Source organism: Halichoeres trimaculatus, unplaced genomic scaffold, assembly GCF_033239565.1.
Source record: "Halichoeres trimaculatus isolate MK-OKI-2021-1 unplaced genomic scaffold, fHalTri1.1 fHalTri1_scaffold_13, whole genome shotgun sequence".
NCBI lineage: Eukaryota > Metazoa > Chordata > Actinopteri > Labriformes > Labridae > Halichoeres > Halichoeres trimaculatus.
Window position 1 is genome coordinate 19,371,868 of NW_027437191.1, and position 16,679 is coordinate 19,388,546.

Consider the following 16,679-nt stretch of genomic DNA (forward strand, 5'->3'; position numbering starts at 1 on the left):
TTAAGTGTGCACTGCTTCTTGTACGTGAACTCCCCAAGCAAAGTGCCCTTTGACATCCATCCATCATGTGGGAATCACTCAGATTCCAGGCTGGTGTCACAGTGAGTACAAAACAAACAAAAAAAAGACAAGATACAAATAGAAATGATACAAAAACCAGAGGAAGGGAAGACCCTACAAAAAAACAAGGTTTGTCCTCTCTCCTTCCTCGTTCTTTTCTTTTCATCTTTCCTCAATGTGACTGGATTGAAAAAGTAAACCCTAAACATTCTTAACGTCAACAAATGTGCAAAAAAAGTGGCGGTAGTGAAAGTCCGAGCATCCCTGCAGCAACCCCCCCTCCTTCTTCTTTTTCTCCTGCAGGTGTGTTTTGCCTGAAGATAAACGTCCTCTGAGATGAACAGATATGCAGGCCTGTGTGTCTGTGCTTAAGTGTGTAGGCCTATGTGTGTGAGTGTGTGTGAGCAGGAGGGGTTATCCAGGGTATATGTGAGTGTTTCTGTGTTGTAGTGGTTGTCTGTTAGCGAGTCCTTGCCTGCTCCAGCCTGCGCATCAGCTGCTGCCTGCGGCTCTGCAGCCTGTCCTTTTCCTGCGCCAGCCTCATCTCCTCCGTCTCCAGCGAGCTCACATACTCAGTGGCCTTCTTCAGGATCAGCACTTTCGCTGCTTTCTCATTGTGAGCCAGCTCAGGGACGTGGTCGCGTAGTGTCAGGAAGCTGGAGCGCAGGTCGTTACGGCGCTGGCGCTCAAGGATGTTGTGGTTGCGCCGGCGCTCACTGTCCTCTGAGTCGGAGCTGCCCCGCGGGCTGCTTTCCCCGCTGGCGCTGCGTTTGCTGCGTGCCCCTGACATGCTGGTGAAAGAGCTGCAGGATGTAGAGGAAGAGGAGGATGAGGAGGAGATGGTTCTCGTTGGAGGTCGTGGGGCATCTGATGTCTTCTGCTTCTTTGGAGGTGGGGTAGGGTCGTCGTCTGAGGCGTATGGCGAGGGGGCTGCGTAGTTGTGTTGCTGCTGGTGGACTGAGCTCCTCTTCAAGATCAGCTCCTGAGGGGCCCGGCTGACGAAGCGACCGACCTGACCCCCAGACCCTGAGATTACAGCCCTCAAATCTTGGCTTTTTGAGTGCGCAGAGATGCTGACATTGCCTGAGGTCATGGATGCCGCCTTGCTGGTTGTGGAGCGCCTCTTCTCTACTGTAACCACATCAATCTCCTCCTCCTCCTCCTCTTCATCTTCCTCCTCATCGTCCTCCTCTTCGTCCTCCTCTTCTTCATCCTCTGCGTCATCGTCGTCATCTTCCTCTTCTGGGGGAAGACAGAAAACAGAATGTGAGTGACTCAATTACTGTGACACACCAAGTATCTCTACAATGTCATGTATGTGTACCAGCAGGTGACAGGTATGTATGGGAAGGAGTCTATATATATAAGATCAAGCGAGAGTGTTTGTGTGTGGGAGCGGGATAGTTGCTCAACGCTGTTTTCATAAGCAGAAGCCTCTTAATGCTTAGTGTCAGTCACTCCTCAGCTAATCTAGCCTGCAGGCGTTGACATGTTGAGTCTCTGTGCTGAACAGACAGGCTCGATCCCTCCTTCAAAACTTCTCCTAATCTTCTTCAGCGAGACGAGACGCTTTACGTCAAGCGCCTTCAGTCTATCAGAGCAGCTCAGGTCTCGACGAGGCATTAAGAACTTCACTTCAGCACCAGAAGAATTAAGAAAACTTCACTTCAACTTTGACCTCTCGTGAACTAAAACGAGCAGTAAAGTCTCACTTCTTCTCCCAGCTTCGCCTTAAACCTGTGATTTCTGAAATCAAGGCCAAGCAGCTGAGTTTTAATGTGAAGCGTTTTCCTTTGAAGATGAGAGGAAGTGGGTCGACAGAAAAAAAAATGCCTTTGTGATAGTAGTGGCTCTCATTATCAGCTCAGGAGCGTGTGAAGAGTGTAGCATTTTACGGTTTACAGTAACCCACTTCAGACGCAGTTGCACCAGGATGCTGCCTCAACACACACTGATCACACACACACACACACACACACACACACACACACACACACACACACACACACACACACACACTCAGTCTGCAGTCTGGCTGCTGCCATCAAAACAAAGCTGGGCACAGCTGGCTGGATGAGGGGGCGTGGCCGGATCGCCACATGTGAAGCTGGGATTGAGCTTGTTTGGTGTTTTTTTTTTTCCCTCCCTCAGAAGTGAGCAGGCCATTTATTGAAGCAGGGTATGTGAAAGGAGAAAAATAGAATCGACATTTCTGTGCGAAGAGATAAAATATTTGCCTTAAGCATGAAGATAAAATGTTCTTTCTGGTTTCACATTTCATCTGCCCCCTTCTTTAATAGAAAGATTGATCTAGATACGGGAATAAAGCCTTTTAAATGCCCCCCTTTGATGAGGAACCACACAAAGCATAACGCGTCTTAACGCTGCGAGCGGCGGAAGCGCATTTGAGCGCCCCAGGAAGGTGGTGCTGCGGCAGGCGATCGGATCACCACCCCCTTTTTTAAGCCTCGAAGCTGGAGCGGCGCCAGGGAGACAGCTGTCGAGATGGAGCGCTTGTTTCAAAGCTGTCACCCTCCCCTAAAAGAAGAAGCAGCAGCCAGCCAGCCCGAGCCCTCCTCCGTGCTCTCTTTTCTTCTCTTTGGAGGAGGTGTTTGGCAAGGCTGGCTGAGTCTGCCCTCTGTGCCAAGCTGGAGGCCTTTGTACTACTGTTTCACAGCGAAAACACGCTGATAAGCGCTCGTGAGTGTTTGTTTAGGGAACTCATAGGCGGTAATAGATGGGAGGTGAAGTCTTAGGGTGATTATATGCACACAGGCCTCATTTCCCCATAAACACTTCCTAAATTATAGCTCAAAATAATCAAGACAGGCGCGTGTCGGTGCGTATTTCTGCTTGTGTGTGGTTATCGTTGACATATTCTGACCGGATTTTATTTCTCCTTTTAGATAAATTTAGTTTTGAGCTGAACCAAAAGTGACATGACGCTAACACTGTCCCAAAATAAGTGCCAATTTCTCCCCCACTGTGCATAAATTGTCCCCTTAATCCATGCGTAATTGGAGCACTCGCGCGCCCTGAACCTGACACTTTATCAACTCATCGCATTATTGGACACCTTTTCATCTCATCCCTCCGACAATCTGCGCCGGCTGCTGCCCTCTCTGACTGTGTGTTGTCTTTTTGTTTGGCTCGGATGCCAACTGAGTTCAAGAAGGCACAAAATTCCCCATTTTACTGCCATCTGCCGGATGAAGAGCCCGCTGATTACATAAACCTCGTTCACTGTGTCTCTATGCTCCTGTGTGTGTGTGTGTGTGTGTGTGTGTGTGTGTGTGTGTGTGTGTGTGTGTGTGTGTGTGTGTGTGTGTGTGTGTGTGTGTGTGTGTGTGTGTGCGTGCGTGGAATGTAACGAGATAATCCGATTCTGGGCCAGTCATATGAACAAGCTCCACTCAGTGCAATAATGAAACAACAATAACGGCAGTAAAATGTGATGGTTCAGTCTTTGTGTGGGTTATTGGCGCTGGAATTTCTGTTAAAAGTACACAAAGACTCTGAGCTGTTCTTACCGGAATCACTCTGGCAGCTCGCGTGAGTCGCGGATGGGTTAACGGTCCCGGTTGAGTCCCTGCTGCTGTTCTTTTTATGGACCGGGAAAGGGAAGACTATCGTGGGATCCACGCACTCTGACACCGAACTGCTGCTCACCACCTCCGGCACCTTGACGCACACGCTCCTTCCGCTGCTGCTGCCGCTGCTGCTGCTGCTGCTGCCACCGCTTGTGGCTGTGGAAATAGCCTTTCCAAGTTTCTCCGTGACCACCCGCTCCAGCTTTTCCCTTGCGGAGAAGCCACTCCACATACAGTCCTGGAGTATGATGCTATTGGGGTTAGTAGTATCCATAACTGAGCCGAACAGGTCCCCATCATCGGAAGCCCCCCAGATATCGTCCTCGGGCAAGAGCAGGAGCTCAGAAGCCCAGTCCAGAGGGTCCCCCAAACCGAAGCCCAGAGGGTCTACTTCCGGGGAGGCAGTCGCCGGCTCCCCCGGTAGCGCGGCTCGGCTCGGGGAGAGGGGCGGAGTGGGCAACAACTCGAATTTCTTCCAGATGTCCTCCCCTGGTGGCGCAGAGTCGGGACCACAGAAGTAGAAGTCGTCCTCATCCGGGTAGAAACACGGTTGTAGGGAGTCAAACTCCAAATCGGAGTTTTTACTTATGATCGCCGGCATCCTGTCCCACTATCGAAAAACCTGAGGAAGAACAAAAGACACTTTATCTCCCAAAAAGACAGAAAGAGCGTCTGTGATCATTCCCCCTGTCCTCTATCACACCTGAAAACGACTCATGAGTCAAAGCCCACACACAGACATACAGCCTGCTCCACTGAATTCCACACTTACTCCTCTGTGGGATTTAAAAACCGCACAAATCTCAAAGGAGAATGTGAGTATTTGAGACCGTGACGCACAAACTGTGCAAAAGGACACATTGGTTACTCCACTGACTGAACGCGGCCAAAAAATGGGATTAGGATAAAAAAAAGCATGTTTACAAAAACCACATGGTGTGACAACAATCAAATCCAACAGATGAAATGTTGATTGTGAAAAATGTGGAACATAAACATAATTAATATCTACATATAACCTCTAATGTGGGAAGATGCTCACCTTGTCCTGACTCGGGATGATAACGCGCGAACCAATTCTCCTCGTATCTCGTAGTCAGTAATACAGACACCAGATTTAGAGCAGTCATCTACTTCAGGAGCACAGACAGTCCTCTGACACACATTGTGGCTGGCTGCAGAGTGTTATACACTGAGTTCTGCGGGAGGAGAGATGACTCCTCCCTCCCAGGCTGTGAGAGGAGGAGGAGGAGGAGGGCGGGGGGGTACAGTCGGGCTTTGGGTTTGTTGCGGCGCGGGAGACAGGCTGGCTGGGAGCTCTTCTTTCAAGGTGAATGGAGAAAATAGCCTAAACATTGCAGCAAGAATGAAAGCAAAGGAAAAAACAAGGTGGTGTGAGGCAAAGTAAGAAACATGGAAAGTAAATTTATTTTATTGACTGCCTCAGGAAACTGTTTTTTCTTCTCTCTTGCTCTCTCCACTGGGATGTCAAACCATAGATCAGTTATAAAACAGTCGAATAAACCCAGGGGCTGTTAGTGATTTGATGTCTTCCTTGGGTTGCTCAAGGGCATCACAGCAGCCTGATGTTGATGCTAACCTGAGGGCTTTGACCATTCAGGTGAAGGGCAGAGAACTTAAACCATCAACCCCGTAAAAACCCTAAAGTATTTTTTATTCATTCAAAATTTAAAATATTAGATTTTGCCTCACATAATTAAGAAATAAATTTTGCTAAATCAGCTTTTAGAAAACTATAACGGCCTGGTCAGTTTTTTTGTGTGTGTTTAAATGATTTTTAAATAAAAAAGCACAATACACACTTGTGTATTCACACACCTTAAACCCTGCTGCCCTCCTCTTGCTCTGCTCCCAGTATCATTTTCTCTTTTGTCTGGGGCCACCAGCATCCCTGGATGAAAGGAAGGCAGACTCACTGCGCCCTCCCACGGACTCATGGGGAACTGCGCCGCTGTTCCGCCGAGCAGAGCGCTGCAGACAAAAAAAAACAAAAACAAAGGGGCAGATGGAAAATAAAACATTAATGAAATAAAACACACTTTAAAGAAAAAAAAACGTATAAAATGTATTTATTAATATGACGAGAAACATTGTTCCCTCGGACAAAAGAAAGGAAGGAGCGAGGGGTGTTTTCAGTTGTCTCCGGGATGAGACAGGATCCGAGAGGCACATGTTACGTAACCGCGAGCGGTGGTTGTAGCCTGGAGTCATTCCCATTCCCTTTTCTAATGACAGCTTAGGAGGAATGGCGCATCTGTAATTAAGCGCACAGGCGTACACACAGTCCCTGATATTGACATATTCAGGGAAAAACGTCTGGAAAACGGATTCAAGTTAAACGCCAGCTGTGAAGAGCAGAAACGACCTATTGTGGTCTTATTGCGACCAACAAGACAGATATTTTGAATGGAATCTAGAGAAGATGTTTAATAAAAGACTGCTTGTATTTTTATGACTGAATTTAATGGTATAAATCAGTGAATGCAGAAGTGATCCACTAAGAGATCAAAGATTGAGCACCTCTCAAGAAACTGACATCTTCTCCTCTGTATAAAAAAATAAAATAGGATTGTCTTTCTCTTGCCCGGGGTTGACTTCAAACGACCGACAGCCAGTGAAAAGTGAGAATCTGCAGCTGTTATGTCCACAGAGTAGGAATAGCAGGGAGTTTCCTGGGACTGGCCTGTGTCGGCTCCCAGGAACTGGAGAGGGGAAGATGGTTTGGGAGTCAAAAAGCTCCCCACAGGCTGTAGTCTTGTCCTATCTTCTCTCTCTCTCCTTCTTTCCTTCCTCTCTTCTTTGCTTTTTTCCCAAACTACACCACAGCTCATCTCTGACCCTCCTGCAGCAGAAGACCGGCAGCAGCTTCCTCTGCTGTGAAACAGGGCAGAGAGTGGGAGTGAGAACAGAAGGGAAAGGACAGGAAGCTGTGTACTGCTGCTTGTTTTCTGTGCAGCAGCAGAGTAAACACTTAAGAAAACAAGCAGATGGATAGGGGGGATGTTGGCTGGTTGGAGGCTCATTTTGGGCTGCATTCACACAGATTTGCACATGTTAGTGCACTGATTTGCACAGAAATTGGCCAGATGTTGATATGATTATTATGTGCGGTTAATGTTGATTTGTATTCATAACAGAGAGCCTCTTGCACACACGCATAGCAGAGAAATTGAATAGAATCCCCTCCTAAGTTGGCTCTAAATAACTGTATGTGGAGAACTATTATGGCATTGTTGTGAGCAACACTATAACACTGGTAAAAAGGAATCATAATGTGCAGAGTGGGGCCACTTTGCATGAATAAAATCTATATGAAAATAGAAAGAGACCGCCATAAAAGGCCAGACCTTTCAAGTGTGGACCCATGCTTGCTGGCGTCCTTGCCTGTTGTTTTTATGTCCATTATGGCATGCCCAGTCCCCCTCCCTCTATTCACCACTGGACCGGGACTCGGATGGTTAAGCAATTAGGCCAGTTTTGATAAAAGATTCATAAGTCACCCTAGTGGATAGGGCAAAGACAAGCATGTTGTCAGTAAAACCTGCTGTAGTGACACCAGGATGGGCTGCGTTAGGTCAGAGAGCATGAACCCTGTATCAATATTTTAAGTGTGTGTGTGGGTGTGAGGCTCTCACTGATGACATGGTCCTGTTTTCAGTGAAAATGTTAAAGGATGCTGCTAGGATGAAAAAAAAATACTGCAGGTAGTAGTTGTATAACCTCAGCTGACCCTGGATGTATGAAATATTCAGTGAGAGGAGAGGACATCATGTTTGCTTGATTCTGACATTTGCTGCTCTCTGTTTGTGGTGTAACATTGGTGCTGAGGTTCATGTGAGCGTGCTAACAGGGCTTATATAACATCTTATTAAAATTCATGGCTCCATAATGTATACATGGATACATACATTAAAAACATGACATGATATCAGTTCAGTAACTGGTTATAGAAACTCTTACTTAAGCTGTCCCTTTGTAGTAGGTAGGTGAATGGAAAAAAACTGTTTGTTTTTGCTGGTTTATGAGCAAGATTGTCAACCATTCACTGTCAAATTTTATATTTTATTTGGAACAACACACAGTCAATGACTTTTAGGTCTCTTTGACATGAGACATCCCAGAAGAGCACAGGATACAATGTGACTTCGAAATAAAAAAAAAAAAAAACATGGAGGAAGACCAACGCCCAACAAGAAAAAAAATGGGTAAACAATGCCACACGCTTGTTATATTTCTCATTTTCTTACTTGGCTCAGGGTACAGTTTTATTTACATTTGCTGCCATCCTTGTGAGCTGTAACATCCAGTTGATGACACTCCCTAGTCTGCTCCTCCCATAGGTCATTGCAGGTACTCCATCAGAGGCAGTATAGCCAGGAGTCCAGATGCAAGATTTGGGGAGGCTCTGATAAAGTTGGGAGCAGGATTTGGACTAAGAACTCGAGGGTTGTTTGGACAATTAATTGCTCACAAACTGCCCTGATTCAGCTCTCTAGGTGAAGCAAATAGGGTTTTGAATTTGGCTTAAAATTAGCTGGTGTGTCGTCAATCCTTATATGACATTTATCGTCTAAAAAGTGTCAAAATAGATGGGATCAGTGGAGACTACAAGTGTAAATAAATGCATTTCAGTCATTTGTGAACACACAGGTCACACCTCCCCTGGAAAAGTCAGCACTGCAGTTTGTCCGCCCTTTTAAAAAAAGTGCCTAGATCTGCCCCTGTATACCAGAGCTGAATCTTGTGTTTTTGAGCTTCTGTTTGTGCACAATCTCTTTTAAAATGGTCAATAACTTTTCAGCATTTGGGCTTTGGAACCCCTAAAAAGTTTTTTTCAATCCATCAGGAAGGTGAACAGCTTTGTCTGCATAGCACAGTGTCCGTTCTCTGTTTGTGTAAGGCATAAAGAAGTCTCCTCTTCTTTATCATGTCAGCCACACTCCACTGTGACATTGCGTCCTCAAACACACCATTTTCTTAGGATCTACATCATTACATTTCAGCTGCAGAAAAAAACTCCATCCTAAGCACAGCACCCTCTTCTCGCCTTCACCTCATCCCAAGCCAAACCGGGTATAAACTTTATACCCAAAACCTCCTGTCATGCCTTCTTTCGACCAAGCTGGTGCTTAGTGTTCAATTTGTGTCCTCCTTACCAAGGTTATAATAGTTTTGGATTTGTCATTATAGTTTAGTTTTAGTTAGATTTGACATTTTTTTTCCCATCACAGTTTAGTTTTAATTAGTTTTAGAGCGGGCATTCTAGTTTTTATTTAGTTTTGATTTTCGCAACAAGGCTTAGTTTTAGTTGAGTTGAGTTTAGTTTAGTTTAGTTTTTTTTTCATACCTTATTTGCCTGGTGCAGGACTCAAAAAGGTCACAGTAATATTTTGTAATACTGTTTATTTTCAAGTCCAACATAGTGCTCACTGCTCAGTCAATGCTGATACTGAACTGTTGGCTGCTGCCTTTAACACAAGAAAATAATATAAACTTAGTATAAAATATATAAACATAAATTATGTAAAAATAATGTTAACACAAAGTAAATAAAATAATATAAACATAAATTATATAAAACAATATAATATGAGCTTTAATAATTAGAAACTTTGACTCTGTAACAATTAAACAACAATTAAACTCAAATACAATTAAAGTCAGACCTGATGAAATTAAACTATAACAGATGCTCTGATTCATTGCTCCACTACGTTTTATCGCAGCACAGCGCACAGCCAGTCAGTGCAGTAAACAAGCACGTCCCAGTACGTGACTATGATGGTGCCATACGGCACTGACAACTGCTGAAAACTGTTGTAAAATTGGTTGGGAAAATGTGTGCGATTAATTTAAATCCCAAAGGCTAAATATTGTCAAAAACTAACTAAGGACATTTTGTCTGTAATTTTAGTTAGTTTCGGTTAGTTATGTGAACACAAGATACAGTTTTAGATTTCTTATTGTTTTTGTTTTCTTTTTATTAGTTTGAGTTAACTGCAATGTATTTTCATTTTTAGTTTCGTTTTAGTTAACTATTATAACCTTGCTCTTAACCCAGGACAACCCCCTCATCTGCAGGTGTAGTGGAATGACTCCCAGACACCCAAAAGTTTTGTACATTAAAACTTGGTACTATTGTGTCCCACCAGTAATGTGATCACAGATTTACCCAGGCAACTGGTGATCTCCGCCTCGCAGTCAGCCTTGAGACCATATATAACGAATACAAAGACATCATCGTCATCATCATCATCATTCACTTATTGGGTTCGTTTACCTGGTATGCACTTGGTGCAAGCGCAGTTAGAGCCAAGCACAGGCTAAAACTAACACATTCCCAGTGACCATGACCAAATTGGTTTTTTTTGGCTCTCTATGTAAAGCCCGTAAAGCCACGATCATCACTAACTCACATACGATGAGCTCCTCCATTGTTGCTTTGTGGGCTTCTGTACGGCGCAAGCGTTCTTGGGTAAACGACAACATAGTGATGCAATAAAGTGGCTCCAACTTGGCTGCTTGCCGATGGACAACCAAACCGGTTCTTAGGAAGAGCATGATTAGAACTAAGCTCCAGTACCGAACGGGCACCTGGTTCTTCTGATGGATAAGAAAACCCTGCTGCCCTTAGTTCATAGTTCCAGAAGGAGAAAGTCATCAGTGATCCTCTGCAGTGCCCCTTTTACATCTTAGATTAAGTTTGAGTACTTTTGATATCTTTAAATCTGTTCTTTTATTGTTTGTTTCCTGTTGATTCCTCTTTCTCTGTAAAAGTGCCTTAAGGGCAGTCTTCTTAAAGTGTGTTACTCCTGCCTAATATCCAGCTGCTATTTACTGTAAAGAATCTGACTGTGCATGACTCCTAGATGATGATTCAGGTAAAAAGAAGCTTTTAATGTGCAATGATGCTGCCAGAGATGACTTCATGCAGATTTTGCAAGACATATCAGCAAGTAGAGGAAAGCGGGAGCAGGTTGCAACAAAGCTCTGAGGAATTTGTGTGACATCTTAATAGCAACCATTCCAAAACATTTTTAACCTTTATTTTGATCATAAACGTAATTGAAAATATGCTCTCAGAAAAGGACATTTCCCATGGAGACTATTTGGGGGAAATATTTTCCTACTTCGTGTATTTTTAGAAGAAACAAACTTATTGTGGAAGTATTTTGACCTTTTTAAATCTGATTTATACAGTGCCAGAAGTGTGGCTGTATGAAGGAAGTTGCTGTTGTCTTGTTAGATCTTGCCCTTAGACTGCGCCTAAGTCTGCCGACAGCTCTACCTGTACAATTAAAGCGACACATCACATGATTCATGAAGCCTATAAACAGCACTTTTTCCTCTTGGGTAATGCTTCTGTGCATTACTGCCGGGATCTCAGGTGTAATCCATCGCTCACAGGTTAATCCTTGCTGTGGCACTTTAGTAAATGTGTTTGGAGACAGCTGAAAACAGATGTAAAGACACACCCCACATAAGAAATATGACTTCATATATATTTTTTAGTAACATATTACTATAATGCACATCCTTTCTGGCTTTAAATCAATTTACAAGAATATTTCCTATCTGTTTATTAACTACCAGCAGTAAAGTCGTAAAGCTTTACCATGTCTCAATGTGAGCCAGGATAGGGGTTTGTTTTACTTATGTCTAGAGAGTTTGCCGTTAAAGGAAGTACCAGACACATTAACTGGAAGAAATGCACTCGCCAACTGGTGAACCAGGTGAAGAATGCATTAAGATATTTCATGCAGACGGAAAGCAGGCATCCTTTGTGTGTGGGAGCCTTTTTAGAGATGGGAGGTGAGGTGAGGGTTCTGTTTTCTCACCAGTTCTCTAAAGTGAAAGTAAAGGTATCAAACAAATTATTTCATGAAGACTTTTACGCATTATGATTGTGAATCCAGCTGAACTTTTTTGTAGATTCATCGCCTTTCAGTGGTTTCTGTCTGTTTGTTCACTGGATTGATCAGTTGCAGCCTTCACCAGTTCCCATTAGAGCGTAAAATGAGAGGTAAATGTGCATCACTGTTGTTGCACAGCTCACATTACAAGTTATGGATCAAGTCATGACCATGAATCAATGAGCCTGGCCCTGAAGGTGAACATCATTAGTAGGCCTGACGATCAACTGGAAATCAATATCATTGATGGATTAACAGCATGGGCACCAGCTACAAACAGCAGCATGACACAGTTGGTTTGATTGTCCACAGCCCCCCAAACCCCACCCAAACCTGCCTGACTCACCCTGAGAGAAATGTTAAAGTGACTGTTTTAAGTGTTCCACGTAAATTTGGGTTTGCTTTGACAGTTTTACAAGCCTATTGTTGGTCTTCGTAAAAAAAGAAAGGAGGCCTTCACAAGTTTGTTGGGCCGTGAATCAGGGGAAGGAAGCCTAATTTAACTGGTGTTAATGTGAGGGTCAGACACACAGACAGGAGAGAACTCTGCCCTAATGAGCAAACATGTGTAAGAATCTTTCTATTTTCAGCTCTTTCCACATGTGACCCCATCAAGCTTCCTAGTTGATGTAAATCTCCCAGAGGCTTAATGTTAAGGGCAAGTCACTCTGCCACTAAGCCAGGATTGTACTTAGCAACAGTGCTTTATTTTACACAGTGATCGTGTGAATGCAAAGGTTGTCCTTTTCGTTTACATTTTGCACCCACATTGCTGTAGTGGGATGTAAAGACATCATGTCAGTGTTGTTTTGTTTATTCTAAAAGCACAAAAGTTTAATGACAGCAGAGCTTCAGCAGTGCTGCAATGAAATCTACAAGTAAGAATGTCCAACTTTCTTTCTATGAAATTAGCAATCTGGCTAGCAAGCTATCTTACCAAGCAGCTAGCTAGCGTGCGCCACTATTTGAAAGCTAGCTTGCAAGCTGCTTCAAAACACCACTGAAGTGGTAATCTTTGACTTTTCATTTTTTGTTGAATGATTGAAGTCACAGCTTGTATCTGTACGTACTATCAGCACATATCTGTCTTCGCCAAAGAGGGATTATCAGTGTCCGTCATCTAAAGATGCGCACACATCTCGACTGCAGAAGCAGCACTTAGCTCCATTCATTCAGGCGAGTTAGTGTTTTTTAAACACCAAATTCAACCTGTTAGAAGCATCAATGTACAAAAAATGTACAGTTTTTCTGTGGACAGCTGTCAAAAACAATACTACACAATAGAGGCAACTTCTGTCAAGTTACGACCGTTACAGCACAACCAGTGTTTCAGGGTTAATAGCTACCATGCTAACTGGTGACTTTCAGCCGATGGCAGCTGTGATTAACAGCTGTAAGTCACCAGTTAACAGAGTTACACTTTATACTGATACACTAGCGACGTCTGCATGTGTGTAATTAAATGTATATCCTTATCCAACATCAGTTAACCACGATGTTTACATCCTGGCATGTCACAGTCTGAGAAGTGTCCACGGATAATGCAGTCATGATCATCGAGTGATAGTCGTGTTTCCTCTCTGGGTACACGCAAGGTTTTTCTGCTAGAAACGTCTGTCCAACTAATATCTGTTCACTTGCTGATTTCTTCTGTCCACTCACTGCTTTTTCACAAACCTGGGAGCATTTACCGTTCGACAAAGTGACGACATTAGGTTAAAAAATGTGTTTTTTGGTGGTTAACTCCTCCACATCAGTTGACAAACCATTGTACTCCACAGTGCTTCTGCACCCAAGTTGCACAAACATCCGTTGTTGTTGATAAACAAATTAGCCCTCTGTATGCACAGGAACTTGTGTGGCTGTTTTTATTGTTGTTGTTTATTAAGCTTCAGTTTCTTGGCTATATCGTTTTGGTTTTACGACCTGCAACTTACCTCAAGTTTTTTCATTTATACAACATTATAAATGACTAGCAAGCTTCTACAAATGAATGAGGATATGAGAGCCACTGCACAAGCTGACATGCCGAGTCAGGTTTGTGCAGATGCAGGTACCTGATTACATGCTAGTGCTTATATTTTTTAGAGTCAGCAAGAAACACGTCAATTGTGATCAATTTTGAGAAATGGAAAACCAACAAAAACAAAAACAAAAGAGTAAAGAGGTTCAAAATTTGACCCAAATTTCACAAGTGGCCTGAAACACAACTTCTAAATAAGATATAAGTTGTGACATGTTTGTAGGATGTGTAAAAAAAAAAAACGTTTTTCTAAACTAAGCTGAGTTTTATTACATGTAAAGACAGCATGGTTACTCCTATTTTTTGTTAAAAGCAGCCAGAAGATGCAGTTTTAAGTTATTAAGATGAAGTTTAAAGAGTATTGTTTTTGCATAGAATTTGGAAAAGACCTTTTTTCTGCATATTTTACTCAAACTCACTAACGCTAAGTCTGAACGATCACAACAGACTGTGTGAGTATTTCAACACAGACCGTAAATATCTGAATGGAAGTTATGCAGAGAGATAACAGCAGTGTTGTAGTGGTGTCAGAAGTGACACATCCGTTTCATGGCAGTGCAGGTGACCTCCCCTGATGGGTTGGTGCAGCTGCTGCTAAGTTTTGATAGAAAGACAGATAACACATAATGTGTTTTGTACAATCATAACCTCACCTGAGCGTTTACTGGCTGCAGATAGAGTCAATGTGGGTGTGAGGGGAAGAAAACATATGAGATAGCGTCATGGTAAGTGACTGTTTATTGTGATGAACACCGATGGAGACCGATAGCAAGGGTTTTTGTTTGAATACTTGTTCACTTCACGCATACACCTCAAGCCATGAGAAAATGGTACATCCAGATATTTAAGAGAATGTATTTCTTTCTTTAATTAAAAAAATAAAACTCAAAAAAAGCCCTTGGCCCTTGTGAACCCTGCAGAGCCCTCCTGGAGGTCAGTGAGCTCTTTTAGCAGCCCCCTCCCTTCTTTACCCGTCTTTATCTCCCTGCATTTGTTTTGATCCTCAGGGGTCATTAGCCAGATTAAATGTTTGTCTGCTCACAAAGGAAGATGGTTAATATGTTTCAACGCATCCATTTGTCAGCTCTCTTGTCTGAAGCTGTGTGCTGTGTGAAAGGGGAGCTCAGCATCTCAACTGGCATTTCAAGACTTACAAGCATTTCAACACCTCCGGCAAGAGAGGCCTTCGGTTCGTGTGTGGGTTAGTGTGTGTGTGTGTGTGTGTGTGTGTGTGTGTGTGTGTGTGTGTGTGTGTGTGTTTGTACCCACATGGATGTGTGTGTCGAGAAACATTCCTCCTTGAGGGTTGGGTTCCCAGCCTCTCGGTCGATATATCACCCCTGACATCATCAGTGTGCAGTTTGGAGGAGAAAGAAAATGGAACGTTTCACTTCCTGCAAACATGCTCCGTCCTGTCAGTTGGCTGCAGTCAGATTAGCATGACTTACGAGAATTTGCGAGGGGGGTCTTAAGGAGAAAAGAGAAGAAGTTCATTCACTCCAACAACAATTATTACTTGCCAGCAAGGTGGGAAAAAGGGAAACCAAGGCCATAAATTCTAAGCGAATGTTTGTGTTGACAGGAAGTGGTGCTGTTGGCAGTGTTTAAATGATATCACTGGTGATTTGCAGAACTCCTCACCTAAACAGGAAGCCACTGGTCATAGAAAAATGGCTGCCCAAGCAGTGTTTAGCCATCAGTGGGCAAAGGATCCATTTGTCCGTGTGATGAGTGATTCTTTCCACCTGTGCTGGACCCTCCTGTGGTATTTGGAGCTCCTGATTCCGCCCACAGAATGTGTCATGTCTGTTCACACTGCATACGTGACCCAAATTTCTTAGTGTGCTATGTGTTTTTGTGTCTGCATGGTGTGTGTTTTTTGTCTGTGAGGAGGGACAGCTGTTTAGCTTTAGTGCTATGTTTAGAATTATTATCATTATTATTATCATTATTGTTTTTGCATTAGCACTAATGACAAGTGACCGTGCATCTATTTAACATATCAGTGTTTAAGCATTGGGTGTTTTGATAGATATGTGTAAATGTTATGTATAATATAATTTATTTTAATTAAGTGTAACAAAAAAGTTATGTACACACATTTAGTGGTAAACATGCTCTTTGTATCTGTATGTATCATAGACTGTATAATTAATGGACCTGGTCTCCCCAATGTCACCTGTCTGTTTCTGTCATGTGAGCATGTGATCTTAATATCCTCTGAACTGCCGAGTTAGAAAAAAAATCACCTACTGTACTGTGTGTGCAGTTAGTGAAAATCAATGATTCAGGCAGGAGGCATTTTTTAACCATGCAGTAAATATGTTTATTACTGCTGTGAAAACAGCTTTTTTGGCTTGGTGTGTATGTGACTCGCGGTACTTCCAGAGCTGGCCTCAAGTGGACACTCAAGAAACAGCAGATTTTAGCACTTCTGTATTGTGTCATACTCTTAGACCAGAGGTTTCCGCTTGGAAATGCATCCAAAGTGCGACATTATGATGCTTTTATTATATTAGTGTGTTGTTAAATGTGTTCTTGGATCTACATTGTAGAGTCTTCCAATAAGACTACATTTTTCTGGTGTGGGGGAAAGAACTTCTCAGACGCACGTTTAAGTAGTAACAGAAATCAAAACTGAAAAAACCAATACCATTGTCCTTTGAGCTTTGGATGCCTTGACCCGTTTATTATTCACCCAAAAAGAAAACTATTAATCCACGTTAAAACAAATAACCAAAATGTTCACCACCCGTTACAACAAGCATGGTTGAAAAACTGTATACCTCCCATTCCACACACACCTGGCTCATTAACTCAGGCTTCTTAAATCCCTCTCAAACACCAGCTAACATTACTCTCAGTGCGGATGTTCAGTTCAATGTGAAATGTAACAACTAAGCAGTGAAATGCTCTGACTTGACTATAAATTTAATACAATTATTTGAAAATCTACATTTTTCATTGTGCCTCAGTTTGTATAAAGTTAATAAACAGGACATGTGTAGTGAGAAGGTGGTTATGTAGATTAGACTCCCTGTAGAGTCAGTAAGGTCAGGGTCTTCCTCAGCC

General features: G+C 43.1%; 1 protein-coding gene across 1 annotated transcript in view; it reads left to right on the top strand.

Moving 5' to 3' along the window:
- The first annotated feature begins 215 nt into the window (after nt 1–215).
- Nucleotides 216–16,679, top strand: part of eva1aa (eva-1 homolog A, regulator of programmed cell death a) — a 189,552-nt gene continuing 173,088 nt past the window's right edge. Inside the window, exon 1 of the mRNA XM_074685048.1 lies at nt 216–1,326. Coding sequence (XP_074541149.1) covers nt 1,131–1,326 — 196 coding nt within the window. The 5' untranslated portion in view covers nt 216–1,130. The remainder of the gene's footprint in view (nt 1,327–16,679) is intronic.